Source organism: Platalea leucorodia, assembly GCF_965183815.1.
Source record: "Platalea leucorodia genome assembly, chromosome: 8".
Classification (NCBI taxonomy): Eukaryota; Metazoa; Chordata; class Aves; order Pelecaniformes; family Threskiornithidae; genus Platalea; species Platalea leucorodia.
In genome coordinates, this window is record NC_138830.1 from 263,751 (window position 1) to 277,315 (window position 13,565).

Sequence of the window (13,565 nt, forward strand, 5' to 3'; positions counted from 1 at the left end):
GTAATATCAAAGGGAAACTGATGCAACCCAAACAAACAGGTAAAAACAATTTTGGCATTAAATATGAAGTGCAACAATGTAAAAACCTTAATGAGGAGTGACCATTGAGGCTGACACAGTTTTATTTGCAGAAGTAAAACCTGACAGCCCTGCATTGGAGCACCAAGACTATTGTTAAAAAATGTTCCAGATAAAGGTGTACAAATCTTAAGTCAGTGTTTACAACCAGAAAATAAGAAGCTTTCTAGCTTCTCCATTTTTTGAAAGGAGTGCCTTCATGCTTTCCTCTTTATTCAATAAGCAACTTCTTTTCACTGCAGCACAAGAAAATGCATACTACAACCATCAAGGCCCTTTTAAGATTAAGACACAATCCAAACAAAACTCAAACCAGCTGTAAAACAAAGTATTTCAATGGTCAAAAGTGACTTTCAGATAATGGCAAACTGCATTTAAGCAGTGTTTTAGATGTTAGCTAGGTCATACCTTATAGAAGCTTAAGCTACTTAAAACTTACTTTACCTTTGCTTGTATGAGTGAAAACAATAAATCCCAACACATAGTTATGCTGGAAGAAACTGTAGTCTTAATAGTACGTTTTGGTTGCGTGCTGCGTATGAGGACCATCTCTCCCTACAGTGAACAGGGTGGCTTTTTCTAGTAGTGCAGTTTTGCTGTGCAGCTTGTTGATAGAAATGGCTCACAACAGGTCAGAGATCTGATGAAGCACCTTCCCTTCAGTAAGGAACGCTACTTTCTCTGTATGTGTATTTATTTCTCCGTAAGCCAACAGGTTTTCTAGGGTTGTCTGGTGTTTTGGTTTTTTTCTTTTAAAAAACCACACGTCCTGAGTACTGTAATCAATCTGTTTAGGCAAGAACAGGAACTGGATTTGTTGTTTCTAAAGTATAGCTGTTACATTCTTTAGTCATTCTGACACTGATAAACGATTTATTAGTGGGCTCTTCATATACCCAACATTTGGGTCCAGTTAGGATTCTTATTCTTTTCCTTCTGGAAAACCAGTTGCAGAAAGGTACATATTTCACCTAATTCCAGTAGCTACCTACCATCCATCTGAAAGGGCAGCTTAGAGAACAGTCAGCAAGCTCACTCCTGGGTTCCGTCTATGCTAAGATACATACCGTTAGCCACTCAAACCATTAAAATCTGCAGCACAGCTCCAGGAACAGTAGCAATTATTTAAACAAAAGTTTACTACTTGTAGCTTAAAACTGCCAAGTCCTGTATAGCTGTTCTGCAGTAACGTCAGAAGACACAGATCAAGTACCTCGCTGCTCCACACAGCCAGAAACTTCAGGCAGAAGAAAAAGGCTAGTCTTAGACAGAAAGCAAGTAGTATTGCTCCTGTAATTAGCACATTTCCAACAGATGCTTGATAATTTGTGAGCTTTTGCATTGTTATTGCTCTGCTGATAAACTTGACTCATTCAAGCTTTCAGAAGTAGTCTTCTGACACTATCCACACTAGAACCTGTTCCAGCATCAAATCCGTTCGCAAGCAATATCTGACTGTACCTTGCGTGGGCCGTGTGTCCGCTGCAGGAAGAGCTACCACAGGTTTGGCAATTAGCAACTAAAACATCTGTCCTGAGAGTCTGTGAAAGCACCATTAGTGAGCTATACAAGAAAAGACCGCAGACATCCCAGAACTTTGGTTCTCTGCAATATTTGCGTGGCACCACAGTACAACTCACAATGGCTGAAGTTTGAGTGTCGCCGAGTTTGATCATCTGTCCTGATTTACAACGCACAGGTGTTTCGTTCCTCCTGCAGGTAATATTAACACTGAAATATATTCAAGATACAGAGTTTTGTGGACACAAACTACCCTGAAATTTTCAGGACAATCTTGTGCTTAAGACTTCAGGAGAAATATTTTAGTGATTTTGATTTGTGTACTGAGTTTCTGTGGATCACCATCTCCCTACCCCTTTACTGTGAAGTCAAACTTTGTGCAGAAAATACCCTCCCTCCTTGTTAGTGCAAGCATGAAATTTTGCTTTTTAAAGTCTTTAGCAGCTTCAAATTAGCTGTAAGTAACATTCTTTGGGACTTTTGCTTGCTTTTCACCTTCAGAACCATGAATACTGGAAAGCAGAAGCATTGTTAAAACTCATTTAGCTTATTTGCTTATTAAAGATTGGCCTGTTTAAATATACTGCTTCAGTTTTCAGAAGGCAGAGAAAGATTAGCAAAACCAGTTACATGAGTAATATTTGATTTTTATCCTTTCAAGTTCAGTCCTGATCTAACGGGAGCTCCTTTGTTACTTAAAACAACCAAGTCAGAGGGCACTCAAACACTGTTTCCCCCATTTCAAAGCTTCAGGGAGCTTTGAGAAAAAGATTGTAGCAGGTCTTCACTTCTAGCGCTTGCTGTTTGTTTGTCAATTGTGCAGGTCCAGACTTACTTTCTATGAAGCATTGAGAAATGGTGAATATTTGTAACCAGTTTACATTGCCTTAAACTACTGCAATAGTCTTATTCATCAAGTCAGAAGTTCTATTTTCCTTGTGTTTTGAAAGGTCTACTCCATTTTGATATAGCAGATTTTCTTTTTTTTTTATCATCATGTGCCTTAGTTCACATAGCTTTTTTTAAAAAACTTAAGACTTACTGACAAGTTCAAAGTAACAGACGTTTTCATCAAGCATTTCAAAGTCTAGAAGTCAAGTCCATTATATAGTTCATTTAATCCAGACTTGCATCCCTTGAAGAGTGTAAAAAAAACCAGGCTACAATGTAAAAAGTTGCAGTACAATAGGAGAGCTATTCCAATAAGAGTTTCTGAACAGCATTTGGGACCATCTTTCCCCCCTACCCCCAACTATTCACATTTAAAATTTTACCTCTTTCCATGTTTACATGTATTTTGAATAAACAGCTAAAAAGTTGTTGCTCTGTTTTGGCTCAGTGGATCTTCAATGCAGATATTCAAGTATTAAGAAAATGCAGCTGAACAAGGATACGTGTCCTCATAGTATAGTTTACAGAGAAGCACAATATTGACTAGTCTGCAGTATATTCTACCCCAAATCCCTGAAGAAAACTTTTTAACTTTGGGATCTGTAGCCTGCTTCCAGAGCTGGTGAAGATCATCTACGTGTCCATGAGATGTCATCATCTTGTTATAAATGCAGGGATGATATGGAGCCTTTCCTTCCCCAGAAAAAAATACATGATATTGTGGTACAATTCCCATTTTATTGGCACAGAGACCCATGAAAACATCATCTATATAAAGACTTGTATTGAGAGTCAATGAAGCCTCATATACTTTAGCTGCTACGTCATTTGATATTACATATGCAGCTCCTGCTGTGTAGTCAGGATAAGAGGGCCACTGGTACATTTCATATGGAACATAGTATTTGCTACTCTTGTCTCTTACGGGAGGGGATCCGCGATGGACACGACCGATCCAGAGATCTTGAACACCCACTTGTGCTAGACTTTGGAGATAAGCAACAAGATTTGGCATATGGATAAATATATCATCATCTGCAGACATAATGAACCTGGCATGAGGACAGTAGGCATTCACCCAGCTAAACTGCAAAAGCAATTTAAGAGTAAGATTGTGAAAAGTATCCAAGAAGTCCTGCTGAATCAAATCACTGTATTTCTGGTCTTCCAGCTGAAGTTCTCTTTGCAGCTGTGTTTGCTGCAGATGATCTGTTGGTCGTCCTAAAGCAAAAAGAGTTTTAATATTTGCATTAAGTTGAGAACGAACATACTTCTCATTACCCCAAGTCTGTCTAATTGCATCCCTCCGATGACGGTTTTCGGGAGAAGTCTTCACAAACAACAGGAGAAGGACATCCTGCTGCTGACATTTCTCTCTGTGGTTGATCAAGTACTGGTAGGCTGATACTCTGTCCAAGTTAGCCCTGTTGATGGACAGGCTGTCGTTCACAAAATGGTAGCTATTTATGAGGTATCTGTATGAATAGGACTTCATATGGCTCACAATGTGATTATCAAATGGTCCCCAAAAAATCATGAGACACAGTATGAAGCACGTGGCAAATACCTGCAAAAAATGGCATTTTCTGACTCTTCTGGGACTAACAAACATTCTGATGCAGTTTCTATAATGCTTATTCTTGTTCAGGATCAGTGTTTTTACAGTACGTGTGTTTTAGTTTATGAGCACAGTGTCACTCCTTCAAGATAAGTGTCCATTGTAAGGCATGTTGTCTTTCATTCAGTATCCTTGCAAAGCCAGTATTGTTCACAGATTTCACAAGTCATCTTTCTCAAAAACCATTTTTCTTTGATTGAAAGAATGCAGACCGTTTTGAAAGATGAGCCTTGCTGATGAGTATTTTCCCTTTGGAGCATCTTGAAGTGCACACTACAGCTCTAAATCGGATCTTCTCACGTCTTTCCTTCCTTCATGAAGATGAATACCTACCGATTGTAAGGGGGGAGAGAGAGGAGAAAAGTTTTAATGAGGTGTTATTAACACATCTGGTTTTAGGTTTGGTCATGGAAATGAGTTGACTACTCAGACACTCCCCATCACCACCCACCCACACCCTCCCCCAAAATGGGCAAGTTAGAGGTTGTCGGTGGCCCAGAGCAAGCTTGTGGGAGGCTAGTGAAGGAGAAGGGGAACCTGACACAGAGGCTTCAGTTCTGACACAAGAAACTCTTTCTTAGAAAAACCCACTGACGTTAGCCAACAGATGACAACATTTTGCGCAAATTCTTTCAAGCCAGGAGGGAAGCCACACCCTACAAGTGCCCGAGTTTACAAGTTGTCTTTGGGCGGCCATTACAGGGCCAGGCCCACGCAGAGACCTGCGACCGCTCCGGGACGGGGGAGCGCGGGGCCGCCACCGCTGCCCCGCAGGCCTCGCCCCCCTCAGCCACCGCGGCTCCCCCGCGCCGCCGGCCTCCCCTCGCCACCGCCGCCTCCACCAGGCTCTCTGCGGGAAGGGCCCGGAGCCGACTGGAAGGGAGGCGGGCGAGGCGGCCCCCGCTCCCGCCTGGCTGAAGGCCCTGCGGCCGCCTCGGCGCGGCCTCCCGCCCCGCTCCTCCCGGGGCCGCCGCCTCCCCCCTGAGGGAAGGCGCCACCTCCGCGCCGTCCCCTTGCCCGCGTCGGCCCTTCCTGCCCCGGCCCTGGCAGCGCCGCAACGGCCTCATCCGGCACCGGGCCGGAGCCCCGGGGCCGCACCGCTCTCGACCCCGCGGGCAGGCTCCTTGAAGGGGAGCAGCCGTTTGACGTCCCCAGCCAGCCTGAGGTGGGCTGAAAAGTGCCGCTAGCACAACCGTGCTCCAGTGGCGCCCGTCACCAAACGCCCCGTGTGTGAGCTTAGGACCTCTGCCCTTCAGCCGACGGTGCCGATATAGTTTGTGTTGCAGTCTCCAAGGCTGAGGCAGGTTATGCCGCAAGCTACACCCGACGGCCACAGACAGACCCTTCAGCCCGGCACCCCTCTCTCACCGCTGCACAAGACCGGACGGCTAATGCTGCGGGCCTACCGTCTCTGCTGCCCGCGAGGGATTTAGTGAAGAAAAGAATCCAAAGCACAAAAAGCCACCCAAGTCCAGCCTTTGTGCCCTGCAGTTTGTAAAGTTCACTTCTTGTAGCCGGAGCTCGCTCTCCTGTCTACTAAACAAGAACTGCCCGAAGGATCATTGTGTAAAAACCCAAGAAGCGTGAGCTCTCCGTCATGCCAGAAATGTAGGACTAGTACCATAGGGAATGGCACCCCACTAGCTAAGCACTTCTTGCACGGAAACACAACCCCTGAAGCAAGAGGACACAAGCTATCACTATTACATTAAAAGTTACACGCAACACAAATGTTGTGAGAGATTGTTTTACCCATTTGAGGTCTTGCAACTAGATAGCATAATGAGAACACAACAGACTATGCAAGAGATAAGAAAACCTGGAGCAATTTTGCGGTGTAGTTATCTACTGCAGTAAGAGGACTGGCTGCTCAAAATGGAACCGTGCGTTGGTGCAGTTGAGGCTTGCAGATTTTAGTGCATAACAGAAAAGCTGCATGGGCAGTTTGGTGAATAGAAGTCAGTCAGCGCTTTTTACAGCATCAGTTTAAACCCTTTTAATTTTGGAAACATGAAGTTAAAACAGGGCACCTCAGAGTTACAAACTCAGCAACTTTACAACACAACGCTATTGCAAAGCTTACTCTTGTTTCAGATGAAGCGCAGAGATGCAGACAAGCTGGAGTGTTACAGAAACCCAGACATTTGATAGCTCCTTCTGGAGGAGTGGGTCTGCAGATACCCACTACTTCCTCACAGTAAGGATAAGTTCTGGTTTTCTCCTCTGACCTAGATAGTTACTTGTGCTCTTTTCCAAAAATCTGTACTTTACATGAAGTTGGCCAGTTAGCACAAATGCTGCAGCATCATCTCCCCCAACTAAATTTACAGTCTAAAAAAAGGCTCAGCAGCCTAGGTGGTCAGGTTGCCCACTGCCATCAGGATAGCTTAAAAGCAGCACGAGGCAACCTATTTAACCACTTGTACCAGTTTACCTTGGTAAGAACAAGAATCCTAGTCACCAAATACAACTTTTTTAGATTACGCTTGGATAACATGTTTTGCTAACAGTCTGCAATTGCCCATGTCCTCTGGTAAGAGGAGACAACAGTCAACACCACAAATACAAAGCGATAGAGGTCACTGAAGACTAGCGGTGAAACTAACCTACATGACAGTTATTGCCACTAGGGAAGAATAAAAGCCCCCAGAAAAAAGAAAAGGAAAGGGAAAAAAAAAAACCACAACCACAAAAAAAACCCCAAAACACAGACATCACCATGGAAACAGCTTTAATTACGGAGCAGATAGCAGGCGACAAGAGATGTGCATAGACTAAATTTTCTGCTCGCTAGCACCCCCCTCCTGGAAGTCAAGAGATGCTGGAATGAAAACTTAAAATTTTTTCTTGAAGAAAAAACAAGCCATAAGATCAACAGACTGAAGGATGGAACGGTCTAGTCTGTCATTTCCTTGATCTAGTTCAGGGGAATTAGATCAGCCTTTAGTAGACAGAAGCTGCTCAGAATCCTCCTCAGAAACATACCCCTCAGGTGAAACTTTAAAATGCAATTACGCATGAGCACTACTGATGAAATTCAAGGAGGCCTATACCAGCTCCCCCGTCTCTCCCCAAAAAAGCCCGGAGATTTGCATTGAAGGTGCCAGTGCACAAGTGGAGTCTCTTTCATTGTCAGAATTGTTTATAGCCCATTTGCAACACCCATCCTTTGGGCTTAGTCATGCTCTCCTTCCCTTAACAAGAGAACAGGTAGAGTCACCACAGGAGCTATTTACTGCCAACTGATTCTCATAATTCTGAGAAAAGGAAAATAAAAAAAAAAACCACCAACACGCCAATGTGTTCTCCCTAGCAAGAGAAACATTGTGGAACAGAGATAAAACCACGTTAGACAGTCATTTTTCTGACCATAATTAAGGTGCTTTGCCTCTTGGCGTGCATTTTCTTACTTGTGGCTTGCAAGCTCTTAGACCCACTCTGAGACTGGAGGGAGACTGGGAGAACCAAGCACCCATTCACAGCTCCTGTAGCTGCCTTCCTTTCCAGTAGAGTTAAGATTCACAACTACATGTGGTCTTCCCCCAGTTGCAAGTACTGCAAGGTTTTTTCATTCTGCAGCAATCCTACCTTTCCTAAAGGGGTTTGTCATTTAACCTTGCAGTATTACCACAAGGATGACTATCCCTTTGAATGTAGCAACTGTTTACAATTCTGTATTTTGCATTCAGTGTCTATTCTGGGATGAAAGTGGAGCTAGCATAGTTTGTTCCGCAAACTCGATAGTTTGTAGAATGACCACTGTGGAAAAGCAGATCCTTAGGGAGCTACTTTAAATGTCCACAGGAGTCAATATTTGAAAAAAGTCAGTATGAAGTTAATTTCAGGATATAAGTAGAACAGTTTTGGAAAGCCCACTGAGGAGGGACAGACAAGAGAAACCCTGAAGAAACATGTAGACACCTCAAACATGAAACACCAGAGACGGGAAGAGCCATGAAGAGACAACGTTCACACAAAAGACACTCCAACATGGAGATTTTTCCCAAACTACCACCACCCTGATAAAAACCTAAACCCAAGAAAGACCAACCAATATTGCCCAGAGAGAACACCCCACAACTCCCAGCTACAAATTTTGTCATGTGGTACAATACACATGCTGGGCTTCAATTGCTCTGTAATAGATTTGATATGCCACATCCCTCCATAACATGTATTTTAGGACAAAGATCATAATGTATAGGTATTTTTCGCTCGTTTAGATCACAAGTAGCTTTCCCAGGCAATACAGGATATTCCAGGAAACACTGTTTTAAATAGACCCATTTTTTACTATCAGCTTGTAGCAACTGTCCCTTTCACGTCAACAATTCGTGGATACAGAAAGTTCAGAAGATCTACAAGAAGGAACACCTCAAACATTACCTAGTTTCAAACAGAAGTCATCTGAAGAGCTGCTGATCTCTATGTCCATGTCTTGTCCTCGGCTGTGCCGAAGAGCCGCTTAGTGTAAGGGTGCAGTTCCACGGGATGGTTGAGCCCAATCAAAAGCTTATTGCTGCCAGTTGGGGACAGCCTTGCACTCACTCTTCCCCTGACCCTGCCCTCTCATCCTCGCCACACAGACCTTCCACAGCTTGCAACAGCTCTGGAGCTTATATAGTTGCTCAACAAGCCAAATTCAGCTCCTCCCAACCTTTTCCCCTTAAAAACAACCTGCTGAAACCCTGAAGTGTCAGAAAGCGGTTAATTCAGGTCAAGCTGTATCTACAGCCTAACCTAAGTTCACAGCAAGACTCAAGGGTTGCTTTTGTAGAACCAGATGTAACACACATTGTTTCTAAAGCTTTCAGTCTTTTCAATTCTAAGGCTATGACCAGGCTCTGTGTTACTACAGAAAACTTGAAGCCCTAGGACAGGCTTTGGTTGAAAGTCAGGCTGGTCCTGTCACATGAGCTACTCCAGATCAACCTGTTTGACGGTGGAGTGGGATGTCCAGGTTAGAAGGCGGCGCACTGCAGAGATGCTCCATCCTGCTGAAAGACTTCAGATGTCACACGGACCTAAGCTGCAACACCACTTCTCCAGCACTAAAGGAATGTGCCCAGCCACAGAGGTGACAGAAGCAGACACGCTGCAGTTAAAGCTGCAGGGACTAAGATTAGCACTGCCTGGATTTAAATTCAGACAGATTTGTCAAGCCTAGTGTAAGAATAAGACAGTCCTGAGAAGAGTGGGTTGGATTTTCTTGAAGCTTTCAAGATCTGTTTAGAAAGGAGTTACGGGGTTCAAAGAACACGTTTTGGCACATTTGAGAGTTTTGTTTAAGTAGAATTTAAAACTTTTTTGCAACGTTTGGTTTCTGAGCAATTTAAAGTTACAACTCCTATGAAACTGAACTCCTCCATCTCCAGCAGTACTGATTTGTGTACCACTTACACCAAAAGACCAAAGGAAATCTAGTCAAGTTAGCACATCAAATTAGCCATCAAAACACAAAATGACACGTTTATCAAGATTTTCTCTTCCAACTGACTAATTAAAGGGTAAGACAGTATGTGCTTAAGTTAATGGGAGCAAAGCCTGAACGGATACTGCTGCCTACAGCTTTAGCTCCGAGATTATGCAACCCAGGTTCCTCTTACCATTTCTCCGTTGCTGACATGTCTTCACAAGTCATGCTATCTGTCATCTCTACCCTGGCCTATCTCCTCCTTCTTCACTTCCCAATATTTGAAGAACTACTTATACATTAAGAAATCTAATCTTCAAGTTCCTGTTATTTATGAGCTGTATCACAAAAGAAAACTGAACAGAAACACTGAGCAAGTTATACCCCCGACACTTCTAGGTTTTCCTGATGTAGTGACAGAAGGTCATTTTCAGGAAAAAAGATGCAGTATTTAGCTAAGCCTTCCTACATAGTTTGCAAGCACCAAGATAGAAAGAAAGCACAAGCACACAGCCTGCAAAGAAAATAATTTCAAGTAATATCAAAACTTCCGCTGTTACACCTTGTTCTGTACAAAACTGGTGGGAAGTGGAAGTGAATTCAGACAGGTATCCTGTAGGAAAATACGGTCACAATGACGATGGGTTAACAAAAAGAAACAGCCTAGTGCTATAAAGATCTATGAGAAGTTGAGAGTCAGGTCATGGATGTTGCATCAATAAGGAATATTAATGCAGGGATGACTGACAGTGGCTGTGAAAATTTTGTTTCAAGACCATTTAACCCATCTTCTGCAATCTCATATGCAGGCTTTGCCTGCAAGTTCTTTAGCTGGCCTGCAACCTGCCGTCAGGGTACAGTTTCCTGGGGTGGCAGACTCAGCATTCTCAGATGCTTTTTGTACATGCGTACAGCTTGAACAGACACCTGATTTTCAGAAGGTAAACATCCAACACCTTCCAAAAGATGAACTCCTTAAATGATTCTGAAGTTGCTCAGTCAAGAGCAATCCCCTTATTAAAAAAAAAAGGGGGGGGGGGGCACTGAAGTGCAGCACTTCTTTCAGGGGAGCTTTGCATCAGAAGTAACTGCAGCAGCATGTAGAAAAATGAGACATTGACTCACTTGCTGTGACCACTTGCTGCTCCTCATTGATGTGTAACACTTAGCAGTGCTGGGGCAGTCTCTGAAGTGTTTGTTGGCACAGAAATTCGAAGGATGGCAAAGCATTAGATGGCAATTGAGAAAAGCATTTCAACTCCTTCAGGGCTGGAAGCAGAAACAGGTTTTAAAGGCTTAACACTGCCAGGAAACAGGTAACTGCCAGTAGAGATTTAGATTCTACAGAGGTTTTGTGATTGCTGTAACTATTGGGTGGAAAGGCAGAGACTGATTTCTTCAGTTTCCCCGAAAATGGAACAGCAAGCTTCCCAGCTGCTACAAGCACATCTAAATGGAGACATCTGCCAAATGGACAGACTTGCCTTCTTAAGTTGCTTTCATCAGGATCAGTTCCCTGAAACAGCTACTGTGCAGCTAGCAGGTGAGGAGCAGGACCACATCTTTCAAGCACCGGTCTACATTTAAACTGCAATTTTCAGTTGCTTTAACCTGCTATATCTACTGGAGACTCTTCCCCGTACAAGCTAGAAGGGAGGACTGCATTTTCCAGAATGAAAGCCTCCAAGATACGCGTCATTTAGTTCAAGGGATTTTGCACAAAATGCACAGGCACCAACGTGAAGTTCTTTGCTTTGTGTGCAGCAAATTGGGTGAAAAGAGCCAGTTCTTTGTACTAACAGTAAGGATAATATTCTGGAGTTTCCAAGTCTGGCAGTGACATGAGTGAGGCTGCATGCCCTCATTTTCTGAGGAGTGACTAAGTTAGGTACTTAACTTCCACGCAGGCAAGTCAGACCTCTAAGACACAGCTACACAGGCCGTAATGGTACCTACTGTACAACCCATCGCATCTGTCTCGGCAGATGCCAGCGATGAGCTCTAACGCTATACCGAACATCAGTCCGCATTTATGCAAGTTCACTTTTACAGTGCCAGTGTTTTAAGACGTGCCAGATTGGTACACGTTCCTTTGAACTCCCATGTACTAAGGCAAAAATACGCAGCAAAGGGGCAGAGCACATTAACTGCAGCTGTTAATGTTACCCCCTCGGGTGTAGATGGCAGGGCTTAAGCATCAAAACCATTCGCACAGCACTGGTCTTTCTGCTTCAGAGCGAGACTTCAGTCAGGTCTTTTTAGAGCCTTTAGAAAGTCCCCCTGCCCCCCAATCATTCTGTCCATATTTGGAATCTTATCTGGAAGCTTCTGTACAAGTGGTGTAAATAATTTTCTAGTGACTACATATCACTTAATCTCAGAATATTATAAATACATCTTGCCTGCAGAAGTGGGGGAGGCCCACAAAAGGCGTTACAAAAAGGGCTAGCTTGCCTCTGCTTTCTGTCCCACGTTAGCATATTCACCTCTCTACAAAAGTGTATTTCAGACAACCTTGCAAGAAGGACATCCCATTACACGTGGCAATCTTTGAGCTGAAGGCTGGCAGAAACTGAAGGCTGAAGATTCCCCATACTAGAGAAAGCAATTGTGAAATGTCAGTCCATTAAGGATCCAGTCCACAGCTCAACGCTGAAGACAAGAAAAGACAAATTCTCTAGCTACACATTAATGCTGAATCCCTGTTTACAGCATGTTAAAGTTGAAGAGCTACAACATCACAGCCCCACCTAATCACTAATTCTTTCTGCTGCCTGTTTTCAGTAAGCCCATTCAAATATGTATTTCCAGCTAGATCTAGAGATCTTACTTCCTGCCTGTTTTCCCCACAGACCTAAGGTGATTTCTCTTCCAGTCTACAGGCCATGCCTGAAGATCAAGCTGAACAGCCCTCTGAAGCAGACTCTTTCCATGCTAGCTGCCAAACTAGGAGGAAGTCAAATTTAAGAATGACACAACCAATTGCAAGAAGACTAGTTTAAGCTGCCTTTCTATGGGGCCTCACTTTGAAACTTTTTTTTTTGCCTAGTAAGAATACTTTAAAAGAAAAATACAGTGCGTTAGAAAGTGTATGAAGGACTTATTTAAACAGAAAGCTAACACTGTTGTACCATGGCCATTTCTAAACCATGCTAGACATTACTATTCTAGTTCCATGTTTTAAGTTTTTCATTCCAGATTAAATATTCTCTCATCTGCTCTCCAGTCCATCCCTCTTCCTCAGGCAATAGTCTAGCCTATGATCCCACTTCAGCATCAAACTCCAGATGGATCTCCCATATTGCAGCAAGAGTTTACCGTCAAAATTTGGATGTTACATGTGTCACTAACATGGGGGCACTAAGGCAGGACGACAGACAAACGAGAAGCTCAATTAGTAGATTAGAATGCGGGGGCTTTTTGTGCCAGACACAGCATTGGTTTTTCTTTGTTTTTTTTTTTTTTTTGGTTTGTTTGTTTTTGTTTGTTTGTTTTTCTTCTTAGACCAATGATGATAAAACATGTTGGAATTTAAAAAGTCAAGTCAAATACTGGTTAACTTCCAGGGTACAGGAGCTGGTGGGGTTTTTTAGTGTTCTATTAGACTAGTTCTCTCCTTTCCAGATTTAAGTTAGCACAGATCAGAGATATGTGAAGTCATGAGCCCACATAGCAGAGTACCATCCCATCTAGACTTTCCAAATCAGCTCAGCTGCATAAACTTGCCTCTCTCCTAAGCATAGCGCATTAACTTGAGCCAAGTATGATGCTGACTTACCATCCCGACACCACTTACACTCTATACACAATGGAGCACGACAGCAGCCCTGGATCACCCCTTCATCAAATCTTTTCCTCCAGTGGTTGTGTTCCCAAACCTACACGGAGAGCCCTGGGAGACAAGTCTGCAGGTTTGCTTGTCCACCCGCAAACCACATAGACAAGAGTTCAAGGAGGCTGGGCTGCAGAACACTAGCGCTGGTTCCCATCCTGATGGTACCTGGCCAGTAAGGACCAACATCACTCTTGTTAAAAACTCTTCCA

At 43.5% G+C, this 13,565-nt stretch overlaps 2 protein-coding genes across 2 annotated transcripts in view; one reads left to right on the forward strand and one right to left on the reverse strand.

Moving 5' to 3' along the window:
* Positions 1-13,565, forward strand: part of MCF2L2 (MCF.2 cell line derived transforming sequence-like 2) — a gene marked incomplete at both ends in the record, with an annotated part of 155,881 nt that overhangs the window by 69,970 nt on the left and 72,346 nt on the right. The window lies entirely within an intron of this gene.
* B3GNT5 (UDP-GlcNAc:betaGal beta-1,3-N-acetylglucosaminyltransferase 5) lies at positions 2,843-8,624 on the reverse strand. Its single transcript, XM_082319539.1, has 2 exons — positions 8,495-8,624; positions 2,843-4,437 (listed from the first exon to the last, which is right to left on the reverse strand). The coding sequence occupies exon 2, from the start codon at positions 4,100-4,102 to the stop codon at positions 2,966-2,968; it is 1,137 nt and encodes a 378-aa protein (XP_082175665.1). The 5' UTR covers positions 4,103-4,437; positions 8,495-8,624; the 3' UTR covers positions 2,843-2,965.